The 19,860-nt window shown below is 34.9% G+C and overlaps 2 protein-coding genes across 2 annotated transcripts; one reads left to right on the top strand and one right to left on the bottom strand.

Moving 5' to 3' along the window:
• The first annotated feature begins 217 nt into the window (after positions 1-217).
• Phrf1 (PHD and ring finger domains 1) lies at positions 218-10,978 on the top strand. Its single transcript, XM_076894010.1, has 15 exons — positions 218-374; positions 1,380-1,537; positions 1,636-1,710; positions 1,872-1,941; positions 2,062-2,399; positions 2,489-2,719; positions 2,836-2,993; positions 3,112-3,628; positions 3,803-4,044; positions 4,198-4,857; positions 4,964-5,945; positions 6,195-9,962; positions 10,234-10,362; positions 10,451-10,581; positions 10,836-10,978. The coding sequence occupies exons 2-15, from the start codon at positions 1,421-1,423 to the stop codon at positions 10,852-10,854; spliced, it is 7,437 nt and encodes a 2,478-aa protein (XP_076750125.1). The 5' UTR covers positions 218-374; positions 1,380-1,420; the 3' UTR covers positions 10,855-10,978.
• A 3,233-nt stretch (positions 10,979-14,211) lies between these two features.
• LOC143433036 (contactin-like) lies at positions 14,212-19,490 on the bottom strand. Its single transcript, XM_076910143.1, has 8 exons — positions 19,377-19,490; positions 18,086-18,945; positions 17,621-17,999; positions 17,432-17,534; positions 16,837-17,309; positions 16,420-16,698; positions 15,895-16,344; positions 14,212-15,819 (listed from the first exon to the last, which is right to left on the bottom strand). The coding sequence occupies exons 2-8, from the start codon at positions 18,890-18,892 to the stop codon at positions 14,633-14,635; spliced, it is 3,678 nt and encodes a 1,225-aa protein (XP_076766258.1). The 5' UTR covers positions 18,893-18,945; positions 19,377-19,490; the 3' UTR covers positions 14,212-14,632.
• Between the last annotated feature and the right edge of the window lie 370 nt (positions 19,491-19,860).

Genomic DNA, 19,860 nt, shown 5'->3' on the forward strand with positions numbered 1-19,860 from the left:
GATGCGAGCCAAGAAATCAAGTAAGCATCTGAAAAAGTTTCATTTATCCACTCCTGAAAAGTTTTGTAACAATTTTTATGGTGACGTAAATTTGTCATAAAAAATAAATTGTTATTTATTACATGCAGTTAATTGTATAACACGTAATCTGATGGAAGATTAGTAGAACAACGAGAAAATAACGCAACGTCGCGAACGGCGTCGGCAGCCAAAATGTCGGCAGTTTCTCAACTTTAAGCGTACCCTCTGTCAACATTTGTAAATCTCCATCGAAGTCAACATCGAATCAGTCAATAATTAAATCGTTGATGATGTATGATCGATATTAGATTCTCTTGGTACAGTGAAAAAACAGAATCTTCAGAATTTCGAAGGTAAATTGACGTTCTCTAGGTTCTTCCTCCAATTGCTCGATCTTCGTCCCTTTCTCTTAGTGCATTTCATCGAAATTGTAAAAAATTTATTATCAAAGGTTTCCAAATAGCATCGGGACGATAATTGTTTGAGAAAAATATTTCCAAGCTGTGTTAGGGAGAGGAAAGTCTTTCGTTTCAAAATATTTTTCTTAACGTGAAAAGAATTTAGTGATGTGTTAATGTGGTTATATACAGTGACTCAGAAAGTATCGTTCTCGACGAGTCTTGGGTACATACTTAAATTAAGAATTTAAAAATTCCTGTACTAGTTCCATTATTTTGCCTGTGATGCAGAGCAGTGATTTTGAACGTACAGCAGAGGCTAATCTATTTAATGTGTATTAGAAATAAGATGATTTTATATATTAAAAGTAGCTTTATTATGATTTTTATTTTTGTTTTTATATTCAGTTCTAAATAAAACTATTTTTAGTCAATTCTCATTTGTTTGGATCTTACCACAATATTTACATCGATTCGGTCCTGATGAATTCGTTTCAAAAATCAATTTTTATTTAATTGCGTTACTTATTATTTTATGTAAGAATGACATCTTTGCTACATCGTAGCTTTGTATAATTTTACATGAAATATAAATGTAACTTTAACATGTAATTAACAAACAAATTTTTATAATCAATATTATTAAAGTAAGAGTGTTATTAAAATAAGTGATCTGTAGTCAATTGAAGTTATTGTTCATTTGACTCTAATCACCTAAAATAATATATGAATATATACAAGAATTTTATATGATGAGTAGAATTAATATTAACAACAATTATGAAGTATATGCATAAGTATATGTACAAAAATAATAATATGATGATTCAAACAGAGAGAAGAAAAAAGTGATGGCTATAATATACTAAATACCATAATAGATTTTAAGTATATTTAATAATTTCAAATGTCAATGAATGTTATTTGTTAACATTTGTCTATGTTTGTAATTGTGCATAGGACATGTGACCAGGCGGGTATGATTTTACAAGGAAGTTAAAATGTCTAGTGGCAACAATAAAATTCCACAATCCGGCAAGTGGAAGAAGCTTGTCAAACCTGATAGCGAAGATAGTGATGAATCTATAGTGCAATCTCGTAGAAAGAAAAAGGCATCTGTATGTTGAATTTATACGTGGCTATATTATATGTTCTTAACTTTAAATTTAATATTTTGGTCTGATCAAATTTTATTCTTTTAACATTATATTTGCAGAAATTCGTTAGCGAAGGTGAAACTACCGACGATGACAGTGATGTTAAAAGACCTGTTCTACGAAGGCAAAAGCATGTAAGTTTTTAGTAATATAAAAAAGTATTAAAGTACCAATTTATTAAGTATTAAGTGCAAAATAATAAATCATATTATTATTTTTAAGCTTTTTTAGTCTCTTCAAACCTCTTTGAAATTATTGTATCTGTTAAAAAAGTATTTCTTTTTTCTTTTTTTAGAGGCTTATTACAGAAGAAGAGTCAAGTACTCAAAGCAGCAGTTCAGATACCAGTAAATATAAACAACTTGGTTAGTTTGTTGATAAAAATATTTATTATAATTCTAACTACATTATTTTATTGAAACATCTTCCATAATTTTAGATATTATGAATTATTACTAATAAAATTTATGGAACTTATTTGTTAGGAGAGAGTAGTGATACTTCGGAATGGCAATCAGACTGGAGTAGTTCATCAGAATTAGAAAAAAGATCTCCTGTTAGACGAAAAGTACTTGGGAAACCAAGAACCAAAAAACCTCCAAAAATTGTATCAGATACAGACACAGACAATAGCGATGAACAAGTAGAGAAATGTCCAATTTGTCTACTTCCCTTTAGAAGGCAACAGTTAGGCACTCCTTCCTCCTGTGAACATTGTTTTTGCTTAGAATGTTTAATCGAATGGAGTAAAAATATAAATACTTGTCCAGTGGATCGACAAACTTTTACAGTAATTCATGTCAGAGATAAGCTTGGCGGTCAAGTATGTTTCACAGTAAAATATAAATTTAAATAATAACTTCTAGTTAAAGAATTAAAATTAATTTTCGATACCTTTATAACTTCTTGTAGATTATAAAGTGTGTACCAGTACAAGTTGCTCCTCGTGTAGAAGAGAGTTTAGATGATCTAACATTTTGTGAAGTATGCCATCGTTGTGATAGAGAAGATCATATGCTTCTTTGTGATGGTTGTGATTGTGGTTACCATTTGGAATGTTTAACTCCCCCACTGACAGAAGTACCTATAGAAGAGTGGTTTTGCCCAGAGTGCTCCCAAAATAGTCAAAATGATGCAGAAGCTGTAAGCTGTTTATTATACATTGAGATTCTTAGCAATTCCACTTTATATTTAGTAATATATTGTTAATAACTATGCGCGACCATTGTAAAATAAAATATTAAATTATCTAAACTTAGGTGGAAATTGATATGGATGAGATCTCAGATTTGATGGAAGAAGCTCGCAGACTTGGCGTTTCTTATGGAAGAATTCGTACCAATATACCACAAGATCTTCAACCGAGGATCGTACCTCGCACTAGACATACAGAACGTGTTAGAGCTACTATTCGCAGGTATCGATAGAATAAAAAAATATAGATTGAATTTCTTTTTTGTTTAAATAAAATTCGATAAGAAATAAAGAATACAACTAAGTTAGAAGTTAATCAATATGTAATTTGTTTCTTATAGAAGAAATAGACTAGATGATAATACACAATTAACTCGTCAACTGACGATCGATCCGAATCAACCCTCTACTTCGTCTGGTTTGGAGAACTTTGGAGACAACAGTCGCAGTCGATCCCCAAGTAATGCCTCTAACTCTTTGTGTTCGGGGGATCGTAATTGTTCAAAGAAGCATTCTAGAAAATCACGGAGATGCAGAAGTAGTTCCAGCGATTCCACTGATGAAAGTATTTCCAGAAAGTCTCAGCGAAGAGTTAATGATAAAAGTATTTCCGGAAATTCGAGTAATAGTAGAAGGAAAGGAACCAGTAGCAGAAAGTCTGGAGGTAGTTCGAGAAAAAGTGGGACTAGAAATAATTCAAGAAAATCTGGAAGGTCTAAAAAAGCTTCTAGTAGGGGTACTGTATTGAAGGAAGTGAGAATTACAGAACGTAATGAAGACGGAGAAGAAGAAGAAATTGTAACTTACGTAAAAGTGGCTTCGGTTGGATCAAGAAAGAGAAGAACGAAAAGAAGAAAGGTATTTTAATATTGCTTTCTGAAAACTTTGTTTTTTTTTCTCTTTTTTTTTTAATAAAAGTTCTTTTCTACAAAATATTTAATCGTATTTATTACATAAAATCCAAATTATAGAAAAAAAAAGATAATTAAACAAAAAAGAAAATGGAAAATAAAAACATTTTCTTTTTTATAGAGGAGAACTCGTAGACGTCGGGCTAGAACTGTATCCAGTGTTTTACGTAGTACCAAACAGAAGCTTGCAGTTTCTTTGGGTATTTGCAAGCCTGTTAAAGGGGTTCCATTGTTAATACCTAATGTTAGAAATCGTTCAATCTTACCAGAAAGGTCTGCGTTAACCGTTGCTCGATATAATGCTGGAATTTCAAGACTTAGTCTTATGGGAGATCGTTTAGACTTGGATTACAGTCCTCCAGGGTAAATATTTCGCTTTTATTTAAATTATTTACATAACAGAATACTACATACAGATATAAAGTTAACTTTATTCAAATATATGTATAAAATATACTAAAAAGACTAATTATCTCAATAAAAGTTAATTAAAGTCGTAAAATTTTTTATTTGTAGATCAGAGACAGAAGATTATCATGCACCGGTTGGCCCTACTATAACTATTCAAAGGCATTCTATAATCTCTTCTCGAAGACACTTGCGTTTAAAAGCCGTCATTGCTCCTCGACAACCACAAACTGATCTTCTGAGTAGCATAATAAGCGATCAAGAAATATGGCATTCGAAAAATATGAATAATAATAATAATGTGACTTTAAAAGCTGATGGACTCCATCTAATTAAAAAGGAGGAAAACTTGGACGATTTGAAGAAGGAAAAATCGGAAGAAAAAGGATTATCCAAAATGGAAGAGACAGAATCAGTAGTAGAAGATAGAATTTCCACGACAGACACACCGTTAGAAGTTTCTAGGATCAATCCAGAATCAATTACACAGGCGCCAATGTATAATAATCCTTGTGGCGGAGGAAACAGAGGCAATTTTAGAGGCGGTTATAGAGATAACACAAGGCATAGTCATGGAGGGCAGAATTATGGAAGAGATTCTTTAGGTGGGAATGGAAGACATAGTTATGGAGGAAGCGGTGGCAATTTTGGGAGAGACTTTGCACCACCTCCGTTTTACAATCCAAATTTTGAACACTGTGGACCTCCAATATTTGGAAGTAATCCTCCATTTAGAAATCGGAACCCTCAACATTTTAGAAACGAAAGGTACTAAATGTAATTTCAAACAAAAAATTGCAATACTTTTTGGAATATCTCCTTGTAAGATCTTTCTATTAATCATGTTTAAATAATTCCAACTCTATTTTCACAGATTTCGTTTCATGCCCCCAGGAAGGCCACAATTTAATTTTGCTGAAGGCTTCTCCGAGCATCATTCATTCCCCGAAAGATTCAATCGTCCTAGTTCCTCGCCAGCTCCCATCGAACGTCCTCAGAACAATATGCCACCTAATTTACCGGAAGACACGCCCAGAAATGATAATGTAGACCAGCAATCGCAAGATACTGAAAATGCCTCTGTTAGGCAGGAAGAGGATTGTGATATTTATTGCGATATAGAAACTAAATCTGATGGTGAGCTTCAAGATCAACAAAATGGTTCAATGGCATTGTTACCGCCGCCAGAACCTCCATCAGGACTCTTGGATTTCGAGGAAAATTCTAGGAGCGATAAGGATAGTGATCAAGAACTGGTTATCGATGATAGCCAAAAAGAGGACACTCCAAAGAATGACAAATACGATCCATTTTCTGTGGATAGTGATAGTGACAGTGAAGTAAAGAAAAACGAAGGAATTGGCGAGGGAAAAAAAGAAGAAAAACTACCTCCTGTACCAAGTGTGATACAGCCGGAGACTCCAGATACATCGGTTCGTTTGTTACCGTACGACGAGGAGGACGAAGAAGATTCTCAAGCCGACTGTCCTAATTTTTCAATTTATTCCTCTCAAACGATCGATGTAGCACGACATACCGAACAACAATTGTCGCAACAAATAGGTCCTCTTGAACCACCTCCTCTTCCTCCTTCGATTCCAGATGACGACGATGTAATTGTCGGCGACGTTCAGGCTTGCGATCTTGCCGATATTCCAGAACCATCAGATCCATATGTCGAGGCTTTAAAAAAAGAGAGACAAACTTTAAGTAAAATTCCGCCGAAAAAAATTTCTCACGATAGTAGAGGAAAAATTACGTTCAAAATTGGTACTAAATTAAAGATTAATAATAGACTGCTAGGATTACAAGAAGAGGAAAAGGAGAGTAACGAAGAAAAGAAAAAAGATGCTGAGGTAAATAATAGCTATAATTTGATACGTTCTCTGGGTAAAATATTATTTCTAATAATGAAGTACGAAGGTGATTTTCAATCATTCGTATAACTATAGGAAAAAATACTTGCAAACAGTTCAAAATACAAAGTTTATAGACAAACGATATATTATTTAAAGTATTTGAAATATTTTCTCTTTATATTTTACCCAGCTCTGAATACGCTGCATTTTGTACATAATATTAGCATTATAAACAATATTTTGCAGCCTCCGAAGGAAGAAGAAATTCCTATCGATCGAGAAGAAGAAAGAAAGAGAATTGCAAAAGCCAAATTAGACGATGAATTTGAGTCGAAAGGTGGCAAAAGGGTAGATTCGGATGAACCTTCGACTCCTGCGAATTTTTTGGATTTGAAAGAGAACGATCCAAGTGAACAAGGAAAGGAGAAAAAGTGGATAGAAGTATCTAAGAACGAGGAACTAGAGAAAGAATCAAATGTAGTTACTTGTTCGGGAGTAATAGAGTTGTCACCTAGAAAGTTTGAGAACGAATTAAGTAGCGAGTGTCCGTCCGAAGAAGGAAGTGAAACCTTCGCTTTGCACCATAAGACACCAAAGACCGATGTCGAGGAAGGAGATTTAATAAAGGAGATTCCAAAGATTGAGGAAGATCATGATAAAGTTAAAGTTAAAGGCCATGATGGTTCAGGCAATGAAAAAGACGATAAAGAACAATGCTTTGGTGACGATGAAGAGGACGAAGAAGATGACGAAGAAGAGGAGGAGGAGGAAGAGGAAGAAGAGGAAGAAGAAAGATTTCCTATCGAGAAAGAAAAGATGGATAAAACGATTGTAATTGAAGAAGATGTGGATAAAAATCCGTGGGAATCGGATGGAGCCTATACTCCTTGCAAGGACGAACTTCCTTTGAAGGAGTCGAAATCTTCCGAGCAATTGCCGTCTATTGAAAGCGGTTTAGAACCGATCACACCAACGAAAGACAAACCTGATGATTTAGATAGCTGCAGAACTCCAGTCGATTACAATGTTTTAGGCACAGAAGCTATTTCAGAGACGGACGAGGCGATGAATTTCGAAGACGAGCTAACATTATTGAGCTTACGGCGGGAGAAAGAAATGGAGGATGGAGAAATTGTCGAGGAGAAAATTGTAAAGGAAGGCGAGAAAGCTGAGAAGGAAAAGGAGGAGGAAAAGAAACGAAAGAAAAAAGAGAAGAAAGAAAAGAGCAAGGAAACAGAAAAGAATAAAGAAAACATTGCTTCGGAAAATCAGGTAGCGTGGAAGAAACTGTCGAAAAGTACAAAAGAGAGATCCTATCGAGATAAGGAAAAGAGATCGAAATCTAAGGAGAAAGAGAAACCGAAGAAAAAGAAAGAAGTGGTGAAGAAGAAGGAAAAAAGGAAAGAATTGCCCAGATACGATGTTAGGAAAATCGTTGCGGAAAGACCTTCTAGACCGAGGAAAGATGAATACGGAAGAGATATTAGAGAAAAATCGAGACAAAGGAGTAGATCTAGAAGTTGTAATTCGTCCAAACGCTCCCGATCGTACTCCAAGCTTCGATCTAGAAGCAGATCCAGAACTAGATTACAAAGATCTTGGTCTAGAGATCGTAGGTCTTACTCAAAATCGTTATCCAGACGAAGATCCCTTTCTCGCGGAAGACGTAAATCGCCAAAAAGGAGATCAGCTTCTAGAAGAAGATCCTCATCGAGGAAACGATCACTTTCCAGGCGAAGGTCAAGATCTGTGTCCCGAAAACGAAGATCTCTATCAAGAAGGAGATCCAGAAGATCAGTCTCAAGGTCGAGAAGATCTCTGTCGAGGTCTAGACAAAGAAGATCTGTGTCAAGATCCAGAAGATCTTTGTCCAGATCTCGCGACAGACGCAAAGACAAGAAAAAGTATAAATCTCGTAGCCGATCGAGGAACAGGAAGAAGTCTCGCTCGAAATCACCTAGAAAGTCTTCGAAGTCGAGAGAGAGGAAGCATTCGAAGAGAAAAGCTCAAAGCAGATCGAGGTCAAAGGGTAGATCTTGTTCGAGAAATTGGGAGCAAGTTGAAAAAATTGTGGAACAAGAATTTTCGAGGGAGAGGGAAGAGAGAGATTCGTGGAGTGCCCAATGGACGCCATCTTGGTCAAGATCTAGATCGAAAACGCCACCACACGTGCAACAAGAGCCAATTGCTTCTAGAGAGTGGTCTCCGATGCTAGATAACGTTTCAGTGCCACCGAAAAACTTAACAGTAATCCTAACGAACAAAGAAGCTATTAAGAAAAAGAAGAAGGAACGTAGGAAGGAAAGTAAAAAGACGAAAGATGAGAAGAAGAGAAAGGGAAAGAGGAATAGGACACCGCCACCGTCGAAAGAGGTATTTGCTAGCGGAGATAATATTTTGGTCAGTGTGTGTTTTAATAAAGACAATGAGAACAACCAAGCTGGTGTTCCAGAGCTTCCAGAGACAATTCCTTTAATTCCACCTTTGAAACGCCGTCGTAGAGAATCCCTTCAAACGGATCCACCGAAACGCTCGAAGAAAGAAAAGTCGAAGGACAAACGGTCGAAATCTCCGAAGCCTAAAAAGGACAAAAAGAAGAAATCAAAAGCGGCTGAGATAGCGGCCACTAAGAAACCGGTCGCGGTAATTGATTTAGATCAGTCTCCGTTCCGAGAACAGACGCCGTCGCCTAGAGATGTGATCGTTCTTAGCGACGACGACGATAAGCAAATTCAACAGAACACACCGGATCAATGCCAACCGTCACAAAATTCTCCGCCGCGGGAGCAATTCGTTTCTCAGGGTCCAAAGACACCACCAGAACCGCAGATAAAATTTTCTATAACCAAACAGACCAGTAACTTACGACCATCGATGTTGAATCCACTTTTAGATGAGGAGGAAGAGGAAGAGATGGACGAAAGGGTCGAGGAGGAATTAGAAATGAGAGCGCAACAGGAATTAGAATTAAGATTGAAAATCGGACCAAATACACCCCCGGAACCGCCAACATCTCCGCCAACTAGTCCGGATGCTTACGATCCGTTCGATCCGACCAAGTCCAGGTCACCGACACCGGATGCTAGCCAGGAGGCGAATTCCAGCGACGAGAGAAGACGATCACCCAGGAAACACGACTCTATCGATGGGAATATACTCGAAGAGGAGAACATGCAAAGCCAGGAGAGACAGAGCCAAGAGAAGCAACTGGAGAAGCCCAAGATCATTTCTATGGTCACCATTAAGAGAGCTTCACCGCAAAGGGACGACATTAACGAAAATGAGAGCAATAAGGACACCGCGATCTCTACTGGGAATCTAGAGGTACAGCAGAGTCAACAAAATGCACAAAACCAGAGTAATCCTTTCGCGGTGATGAACCCTGTATTGGCTACAGTAGCTGCAGCGGTACAGAGAAGCGGAGTATATAATGCGACAAATTCAAATAGTAGTCAACGTAACTTGTTACAGTCGAATCGAATTTCACCGAGTAACCAACAAAAACAACGTTCTGGCGATCGTTCCCAAGCACCACCGGTCTTTGCGAACTCGGGAAAATCGTCGAGAAGCTCGAAGTCCGGACAGACGAAGACCAATGGACAAAATGGAAACGATGCCGGGACGGAAGCGACGGACAACGTGGACATGTCTTCCCCTTACTCGCCTGGATCGACTCTTAGCGACGGGATATTCGATCCACCGAGTCCTACAAATTTCAATAGTTCACCCGGCGCTGGGGCAGTAAGCGAAGCTGGGCCTGTCGGACCGCAGCCTACCAAAAACAGTAATACAAAAACGGTAAAAGCCACCGAGAAAAAGGACGCGTTCGATGCCCTTTTCGGCACTTTACCGATCACTAAGACTGTCAGTAAATCGAGTAGAAGTAAAAAGCCTGAAAAGGAAAAGAAAAAAAAGTCCACGAATCCAAAGGTCGGTGTTAGAATGGACGAAAACCAGCTTCAAATATTGGATGATCTTCCAAGTTCTGCGGTTGAAATGCAAGTCAAGGATAAGGTTTGGGTTTCATGCAAATTTCTTTCATTTTATAATCTAATTCCTGTGTTTGACCACAAAGAGATATTTGTTCAAATTTCAATAAATACTAGTAGATAAAAATTGAGTAACAAAGCAGAATTACATTTGAAAGTAAAGAGAATTTCATTAGAGTGTTTTATAATTAATTGTCAGTTATAGGACTAGAATTTAGATATTATTGTATCATATATATAAGTGACCGTTTCATCGTGTACACGTTTTAATGATATTATATTCGATTGTTTTTTAGTTCCTAAAGAAATTAAATCGTCAAGAGCGAGTGGTTGAAGAAGTCAAATTAGTTTTGAAGCCGCATTACACGAAGAAACATGTAACAAAAGAAGAGTACAAGGATATTATGCGAAAAGCAGTACCTAAGGTATGCAATTTTTTTAAATAATAAAAACTGTAAGTACAGGTCTCTGAATAAGAGAGAAATGTACTGTCATAATATTTATTTTTGCTAGATATGTCATAATAAGACGGGAGAAATTAATCCGAAGAAAATTGCCCATTTAATAGAAGCTTATGTAAGAAAGTGCAGAAACAGCAAAAAGAAAACTACAGAGAGTTCCTCGTCGAAGGCCTCTAAACCAGCGTGAGTAAACATAAATAAGTAATATAATAATCATAGTTGTGTACCTTTTCTTGTAAAAAGTTATTTTTAAATAAGTATGGAATATTATATTACGTACACTAAAAACTTGTGCTATCTTTTCTTTAATTTTGCCTATAAATTGTAAAAAATGGTACAACAATATTATTTTGTATGCTTTTACTCGTCATGTTACTTATTAATTTAGCAATAAGTATTATTTACAACTGGAAAAAATGTTAATTTATTTGTTACAGAAAAATTTTGTGGAGTTGATCACGAGTCAGCTAGGTATCTGTTCAATTCCCTTCAGTTTTGTAGTTCAGATGATCGTCGTGCTCGATGAGCGGTGAGTGAGCTTCGAGACAGCTAGTCTCCTCTTCGATGATGCGATGTATCTTGTATTCTCTGTAAATACGTAATTAATTCATTGATTGGTCGATTGATTGGTCGATTGGTTGGTTGCTTGATTGATTGATCGATTAACTTTTATATAAGGATACCATTTATTATTTATATAAACAGTACCCTTTTATCTCATCAGGGAATCCAATTGTCTCTACGGAAGATCCATTATATTCAATTATTTAAGATCTTTTCTTTTTTTTTTTTTTTTTAATTATACAAAAATCAACTGTGTCTTATATTTGAATAGTTCATTATAATTTATATACTATGCATAGTGTTAAAATTCTTATATATGATCAGTACTAGACCACAGAACTAATTTATTTCTCTTGCTTGCTTTATATTATAAATCTGTAAATTTCACAAATCTGTTGTTTACATTTATTTGCAAAAAGTTACTTACCAGTCCTGTTGTATTGTGCACTGCATTTTGTCAGAATTGACAAATATACAAACTTATACAATTTCTCTTGAAATGAAAGTAAATTATAGAGTTCAGATTTCATGTAAATATCTATGCTATATTATGAATAAATACTAACATTATTGTCTTTAGCATTGAAATACCTATTTGTACAGACAAATACGTATTGATACTGCTGATATTTTGACGACTATTTAGGTAATTTAGCATTAATCTCTATTTTCTATGGGAAATGAAACATATGAACAATTTTTTTGAAGTTACGTTGATATATGAATGCGTACGTCCCACAAATCTCGACACTTTTGGCTTTTCCGCAGAGACTGTCATTTTCATATTTCTTAATGCACATGTAAAAATGCTTGAATGCCACGTTTCAAACGTACATATTGTAATTTCACTCTTAATAAAGAGTTGGACATTATTCGAATAAATTATTATTATCAGTACTATCATTATTATTATTACCATTGTGTCTATTACTGTATTATTATTAGTACTACTGTATGTATTATTAATATATAGATAATTACTTTACTGAACCTTGCACCGGATATTTTATTTATTTTTAAGTCTATTTAGATGGATGAAATTTATTCGAATAAAATTGCAGTCTAATTATTTTTCTTCTTTTTTGCAAAGTACTACAAACAATTGTACCAGAATACTGAACAAAGGATTAAAGCAAAATTAACTAGATATCTATTAATTTTAATATATACCAAATCATGTGTATCGATTGAAGTCTGATAATGTTTGAAATATTTACTGCAAATTGATTTTTCTTTTAAATGCCACTCAAATGCTAACTGTATCAATGTGTAAAATTAAAAGCTTGGTTAATGAAAATGATTTTATTGAATCGTTGATTGTTATTCGAATAGAAATTGTCCAACTCTAATGTTGTATAGCCATAAAATGTGTATGGGTGCGAGAGGGATAGAGTGAATGAAAATTAGCCATAAGAAATAGAAGATCGTGTCTCAAGAAATTGTAAAATATAAGGATTTCAAAAGTAGGTACTGCTCAAGTTATATGCGATTGGTCAATGTTTTACCAATCAAGTGTCAACTATACTCCTATGGAAGTGATCGGATAATGTTCGATTCTTTTCAACTCTGAATAATTGAAATACATCGTATTAAACAATTGATTACTTTTTTTTTATGCTTAAAGTGATTACAGGAACTTTATCTAGACTTCGTTATGCTAACATTTTCTTTGTAATTTACTTCTCTTTTTGGTTGTATAAAATAGATTAATATATATATATATATATAGATATGTAAGAATAATTCAACTCTTAAAATGACTAAAATAATATTTTTAAAAATCATCAAAGATATACGTGAAGAAATAACGATACTAACAAAATGAACTTTCGTATCCAAAGGGCATCTGTCCGTGATTATTATTTGGAGCGTTGCCTACTGCCATCCGGAGCATTTAACTCGACGTTCAACTCTATTCAATTGATTGAATTTATAATTAAAATAATACCCCTCGATCGAATCGATCCAAGATTTTATTCTTTCGAAACGTCGACCGTTTCGGAGATCAACATTCATTGATTTATACACGATTATTCCTTTAAACACATTATGTAACAACATTGTATTTAGATTAATTTAGACAGCTCCTTACAAGATAGATTAGTATCATAAATATATATGTGGAAGTGGATCTATTTGTAAATGTGTTGTAAGGCTAAAATAAGCAGAAAGTGTGTACCATTATTTAATTCCCATCGCATCAATGTTACATTCGACAACTAATCACTAATGTACATACTAAAGCTCTTCTTATCTGTATAAGAAAAACCTATTCCGCTGTAGTGTTATCGAATTGTGTTCAAATTGAAGGAAAATTTAACATCTTCAAAACTGCTTCCCCTAGAAATGTAGCTAAAGATGGTGTTACCTTAACTATCCCAGAATGGCATATAATAATTGTACAGAAGCTCCAGAAAATACTCACAGACGATCACAGTAAGACCATTAACTCGTTACATTGTAAATAATACCAAACGTACGTTAAACTAATAGCTAAAGCGAAGGAATTATCACTTTAAAAAAAAATATATATATATATTGGATGCTAAAGAATCGAACAAAATATCCCTGGATCGTTAAATTTTTATACTTTTTATCCTTCCAAGTCAGAAATTTTAAACGTAATACGGGGAAAATTTTGAACTTATATTAGTAGTTGACGACTCGGAACTACAAATACAGTTTGTAACATTAGGTGCGAATAGTAATGGGTATGTCTGCGCATGTGTGTGGAATCTTTTGTACTAAATAATAATGTATATATAATGAAGGGAGAAATAAAGAATTTAATATTATCGAAAGAAGTCAAAGTAACATTAAACATTTTAATATTGTAACGCATAATATGTAGCGAATAGAATATAATAGTAAGAGATGAATGACAGACTAGTTTCTCTGGTAAAAAAACATAAGATTTTATTTATTGTTAATACATTAGTATAAAAAGGTATGCGTTTTATATTTATAAACTAGATATCGCATTGATAAACTTATGGTTACAAAATTTTAGTATTTCACATCATATATGATTTTTATTTGTTAAATATTTAAATGCCATCAGACCAATAACAAATTTTTTACACGATCGATTAACAGATTTTTATGTATAAACTGTTGACAAAGAGCTTTATATGTAATTTCATGAATTTCTTTTTATTGAAACTTTGTTATTGTCTATACAAGAGCATAACATTAGAATAGTTTAAAATTTATTAAAAAATATTAATATCATAATTATATTATTTACATACATTTTCTCATTTGAATATTAATGGACGGATGGATGATTTCTTGTATAAAAATGTCTCGTTTGTAATTCTCTTAAGTAACTTAAAAGCTAATATTAATTTATACAAAAATTTGTTCTAGTTGAACAGTGTATTAATATCTTCAAATGAATGACGATTACGTTTATGATTAATGAAGAAAATACTTATATTTCGGAACAAATATTAATCAGATCTCATGGAAGAAAAAAATGAAGTTACTAATAGCATTGTAACTTGCACCAGATACCTATTACTTCCTAAATTAATCTGTGTAAAACAGTAAATCATACTGTCCTCTTCGTTTTTTTCAATGAAAGTACTCAATATATCATTTACTTTCCGAAAATATGATACTGACGGTTTACTTATATCTATGTTATATAAAAAGTATACTCACATTATTACACATACTCATAAATTCTTAATAATAATAACAGCGATATACCTAAAGCAGCATCCAAGATCTTATTACCAGCGCTGCTTCTAAAAGCAGCTACGTCGCCCATTTGGAATGTATGAGTGGGACTAGACATACGTCCGTCTCCGCCGTTGCTAAATGCGAGTACACGCAAGTGATATGCCTTACCAGGGCTGAGATTAGTGATATCGGCTTCTAATTTTGAGCCTCCTGGTATAATAGTATCATTTGCAGTGCTCATATCTTGATCTAGTTCCCAAACGCGTATCTTGTAACCGATTAATGGTTCTTCGTCGGTACTCGGTTGTACATAACGCCATACAACACGAACCGTCGAAGGATTCACTCCGTAAACGTTGACCGAGGATGGTGGCTTTTGTGGAGCTTTACGATAAGTTCTCTCCAAAAATCGTTCACTCTCGGGCCCCTCGCCGGCAGAATTGTAAGCCATTACTTTAACGTAATAATAAGTGTCGGGTTGCAAACCAACGATAAGAGCCCACGGTCTCGTACTACGTGACAAATAATATACTGCGTCTTCCTCTGCGTTAATCTCTTTCCAATATTTTATCCTATGACCTATCAATTTGCCCCTTAATTTCTCACGCGTTTGCTCGATCGGTGACCAGCTAATTTTTAAACTGGTGCTATTGTAACTGCGTGCAACAACTTGTTGGGGAGCTACTTGCGGCATGTCTTCAGCGCTAAATATCGTTACTTCGTTGGACACCGGTCCAAAGCCCAGCGAGTTAGCAGCTTGTACCTTGACTTCATATTCTGTGTAATAGTATTGTTGGGGTATTTGAACAACACTTCTCCCAACATTACCGTATTCCTTTAAGGACAATGATTGAAACTCCGTTTCGTGATGTTTTCGACGCCAAAATATTTTATAGTAAATTCCAGGGCCATTTTGTTCAGAAGGTGCTAAAGGATCCCATGTTATCGTAAGATCTCCAATTTTTCCTCCTCCCCCGCCTATATTGGATGGGAATTTCGATGGTTTATCCGATGGAGTACTGTACTGCGGAGATGGTGATGATGGTAAACTGTATCCCAGTTCGTTAAATGCAGACACACAAAACTCATAAGTAGTATAAGGATTTAAAACGTTCTCTAGATAAGCTTCTTTTCTACCGTTGTATCTGTCTACTTTAATAGCAGTGATATCTGAAATAATATTTATATTACGTATATTTCAACTAGAAAATTTATATAATCACAAATCAGACGTATTGTACATACTTTCTATGATTGTAAACCATGTCTGGTTCCAGTTTGTTCTCGCAGTTACGGTATACATGGTAATAGGTTTCCCATTGAAAGCACCATCGGTCCAACGTAGAGTCGTGGAAGTTTTTACAATATTTACAACTTGTACACCACCGGGCGGTCCTGGCGGTCCCTCGATTGTAACTGTCGCTTTGCTGGAAATTTCACCAACCGCGCTTTTAATTATACATTCGTATTCTCCTGCCTCTGCGAACGAGGCATTTATTATATTCAGTTCTTCTCCGTCAATAGTCAATCTAGGATTATTTATTAGATCTTCATCCCTGATACGTAAACCGTTATGCTTCCAGATATAGGCCACATCCAACATCTCATCCACTTCTCCCATGCAACGCAAAGTTTGATTCTGCATAACTGCTGTAGTTATCCGTTGCGGTAACTTCTCCACAAATTTTGGGCCACCTTCAATTAAAATCAGCATCTTAAATATAGTTGTAACAAAATGATAATCGTGTAGAGCAAAGTATATTTCCTTACGCAAAACTATTAACCGTCCACGTGTTTCATCACTTCCATATTGATTGCTCGCGGTGCAAACATACGTGCCCTCGTCGTCCCTCGAAACAGGATTAATTATGAGATTGCCAGTTTCTAAAATTGTACGCCTACCACCAGTACCAATGACGTTTCCATCCTTTTTCCAAACAAATTTCGGCCTGGGTGCAGCTTCAGGGTTACAAATGATTGTGACGTTGCTCTTTTCTGCCGCGTAGGTTTCCGATTCCATAGGCCGTTTTTTAAACGATGGTTTTAATGCTGCAATTTAAAAAATAAATATAACAATGATAATATATTTAAAGAAATATACTCGCGATATGCAATAAACGCAATCAACGCAATGCAAACTATTAGAGTCACTGTATAAGATCGTTATTAGGGCCAATAGGAGCTTACATAAAATTCGAAGTTGGCCAGACGAGTATCTGGTTTTCAACTGATTTTTCGCACGACACTGATACATAGCTTGGTCTCGTTCTGGATCCAAATTTTTTATACTTAAAACATTATCCTGTATAGAATATCGATCTCTGTCATCAGGCGGGAGAGTGTCCATGCTTAATATTTCACCATTTCTAAACCAATTGTATATTACATCTGGTATTCCAAACGCCTCACAAGTCCAAGTTAAATCTCCCCTATTGTCCATATGTTTGTCTACTAATGGAATAGTAAAATTCGGCTCTGCTTGAATAGTTAGTCTCACTGAATTTTCAATTGATAATCTGCCGTTATAAACTCTACAAATATACTCTCCTTGATCTTCAACGTGTACTTTTGGCAATATCAATACTCGATTATAATTAGTCGTGTACGCATTATGTGGCAGTGGAGCACCTTTCCTTGTCCAATTGTATGACGGAACAGGACTGTATTGAATTAAAAAAAAAAAAATACAAACGTTATGGATGAATGTAAACGTAAATTTTGTAACTTATCAATTTACGTATCTCAAATAGTAAAGTAAAATAACTGGAACAATTGAACTTACTATCCAAACGCGATACATTCAAATCTAACTTCTTCTCCTGCGATCGGAGCTTCTGGAAATGCTTTTGGGAAATTATTCGGGAATTTTAATTGTTGAAAAGAAGCTGAAACGTGAAAATGTGTTAATAAAAGTATGAAATATATTGTAGAAGATAAAATAACGAGATTGAAGAGGAAGAAAAATAATTACAATGCGGATCAACCCTCAAAGGAAAGAATGGTCCGTTGCGACCGGTTTCAGAAGCAATACTTTGAACGTTACAAGAATAATTGCCACGATCGATCAACTCGAGCGCAGAGAAGTAAAGTGCTCCATCGAGGGAAACGAAGACACGTTGATCTTCTTCCACAAAGTTTGGGAAGTAATCACGTGCCCAAAAATATTTCACACCGGAGAAATGTTGCGGCGGATCACAATATATAACTTTACCCCAATTTTGGTCTCCGCGTTCTTCTGAACGCTTTAAATTAAACTCCAGAATATAGCCAAACGACAATTGCACACTTTCAGATATAATTGTGCCAAATTTATTTGTCGCTTTGCAATGATACGAACCTCTGTCCTTTTTCTAAAAGCAAAAGATCCAGTATGCTTTAAGTATAACAGCAAAAATTACATTTCAAAATCCTAATATCTCTGGGAATATAGATTTACCTGATCTGGTTCGTAAATGATTAAAGTACCACCGGTAACTGTAAACCTAGCATTCTTTAAAGGATCTATTCTAGTCGCAATCAATCTGTCGTTCTCATAATCCTCCTTATACCACTCGTACGTCGGTGCGGGGTAGCCGCTTGCCAAGCAACTCAACGATACGTCATTAATTATCTTCCCTTTCGCTACATCGAATATTGTATCCACGGGTTGTTTAATAAAATATGGTCCTCTAGGAATTTCATTAGGATTCTCAATTTCAATGCCATATTGATAAGTACGATCGTCGTCCACTAAATTGTGCAAATTAGAAATCGGAGCTTCGCAGATGTACAATAATCTATCTCTGCCCGTTACTTTCTCCAATCCCCAACGTTGTAAATTATTGTTATACGAGTACACTAAATAATCTTTATCAACCATCATATCAATAGGTTCTGGTAAAAATGCGTTATCCATATCCGATAACTGAGTATTGTCAGGCTCGTTTACCCAAATCCCATTCTGGTACTTTATACCAGTATACCATTTCCTATGCTGAGGATCTTCCCACTGTAATTGATATAATATAAATCCATGTTCTTCCAAGGAATTAATCGCAAGGAGATCGCTCTGATAAGCCTCGCAATTCTTTCTAGCTTCCTCCCTTTCCTTGATAGGACTCTTTATAAAACGATAACACGATTCCTGAAATTTTACCCAATGTTCCGGGCACTTGTAATAAGCTTCCTGATATAAGACGTTTTGAGCGAACGTACTACTAGACGCAATCAAAATGTAAGTCACAATTATCTGCGTATGATACATCGTTATTGCAATACACCCTGGAAATTGTTTTCTTTGCTCAAATTATTTATGATCTGAAATAAAAGAAAAACAGTTATGTACTTTACATTACATTAAATATTTATTATATATTTTATGCCATATTTAAGTTAACTACATGCTAATGGATTAGATCTCTTCAAAATAATGAATCATAGCAAGTCATAGTTATGAAATTTTTGAGTGATTCTCTTCTAAATTAATATATTTTTACTTTGCATTCAATTTCCATAGTTTTATTGATTTTTAAATTACTTAATCTCCATTTGTTTCAAAGTGCGTTAGTATAGTGGGTTAGTAAGAATGTAATTAAGCAAAGTAATCCTTAAACACATAGCAAAAACATTTGTAACGATGACACAAGAACGATATTAGGGAGTGGCAATATAAACTTCAAACACTCTCGTGATATTTAATTTAGAGTTTTCATTTTTACACATATATGCTGTTATTGAGCATATTTTACCTTTCATTGATTCCAGTTTATTTATAACTTATTATAAATTTTTATTTAACAATTACCGGAATCAGCGTCCCCGTTGTTGTCACAACGCATGACTACCTATTTATCCAAATGTAAGCTAGTATTAACTTGCGTGCACGTGTGTTAAAATTAGGTTTCAGAAAATTATAAAATATAAAATTAAGGAAAATGGGATAATTTCTCTGCAAACTATATACCAATAAATAACTTATTAGTAATGTGTAATTAATATATACGTTTAATTAATTATATTATTGAAAACGAGCTTTTAGTATTCGTTTACATGAATATATGACTGCATATCATTATTTATTAATCGTGGCGCCATCTCTGTGGAAAGTGCTCAAACTGGTCGCATATCGTTATCGACTGCGAAGTAAACACTCGAAGAACTGGTGGCGCCATCTCTGTGAGAACTGCTCAAACTGGTCGCACATCGTTATCGACTGCGAAGTGAACTTCAGAA

The sequence above is a fragment of the Xylocopa sonorina genome, chromosome 1, assembly GCF_050948175.1.
Source record: "Xylocopa sonorina isolate GNS202 chromosome 1, iyXylSono1_principal, whole genome shotgun sequence".
Taxonomy (NCBI): domain Eukaryota; kingdom Metazoa; phylum Arthropoda; class Insecta; order Hymenoptera; family Apidae; genus Xylocopa; species Xylocopa sonorina.

Bases quoted from the DNA above. Each gene is read 5' to 3' on its own strand.
- Phrf1 (XM_076894010.1), top strand. From the start codon at position 1,421: ATGTCTAGTGGCAACAATAAAATTCCACAATCCGGCAAGTGGAAGAAG. The intron at 2,994-3,111 runs GTATCGATAGAA...TGTTTCTTATAG, and splicing joins GTTAGAGCTACTATTCGCAG to AAGAAATAGACTAGATGATA. The intron at 4,045-4,197 runs GTAAATATTTCG...TTTTATTTGTAG, and splicing joins TTGGATTACAGTCCTCCAGG to ATCAGAGACAGAAGATTATC.
- LOC143433036 (XM_076910143.1), bottom strand. From the start codon at position 18,892: ATGTATCATACGCAGATAATTGTGACTTACATTTTGATTGCGTCTAGT. The intron at 17,535-17,620 runs GTAATTATTTTT...TTCACGTTTCAG, and splicing joins TTTGAGGGTTGATCCGCATT to CTTCTTTTCAACAATTAAAA. The intron at 17,310-17,431 runs GTAAGTTCAATT...AATTCAATACAG, and splicing joins GAATGTATCGCGTTTGGATA to TCCTGTTCCGTCATACAATT.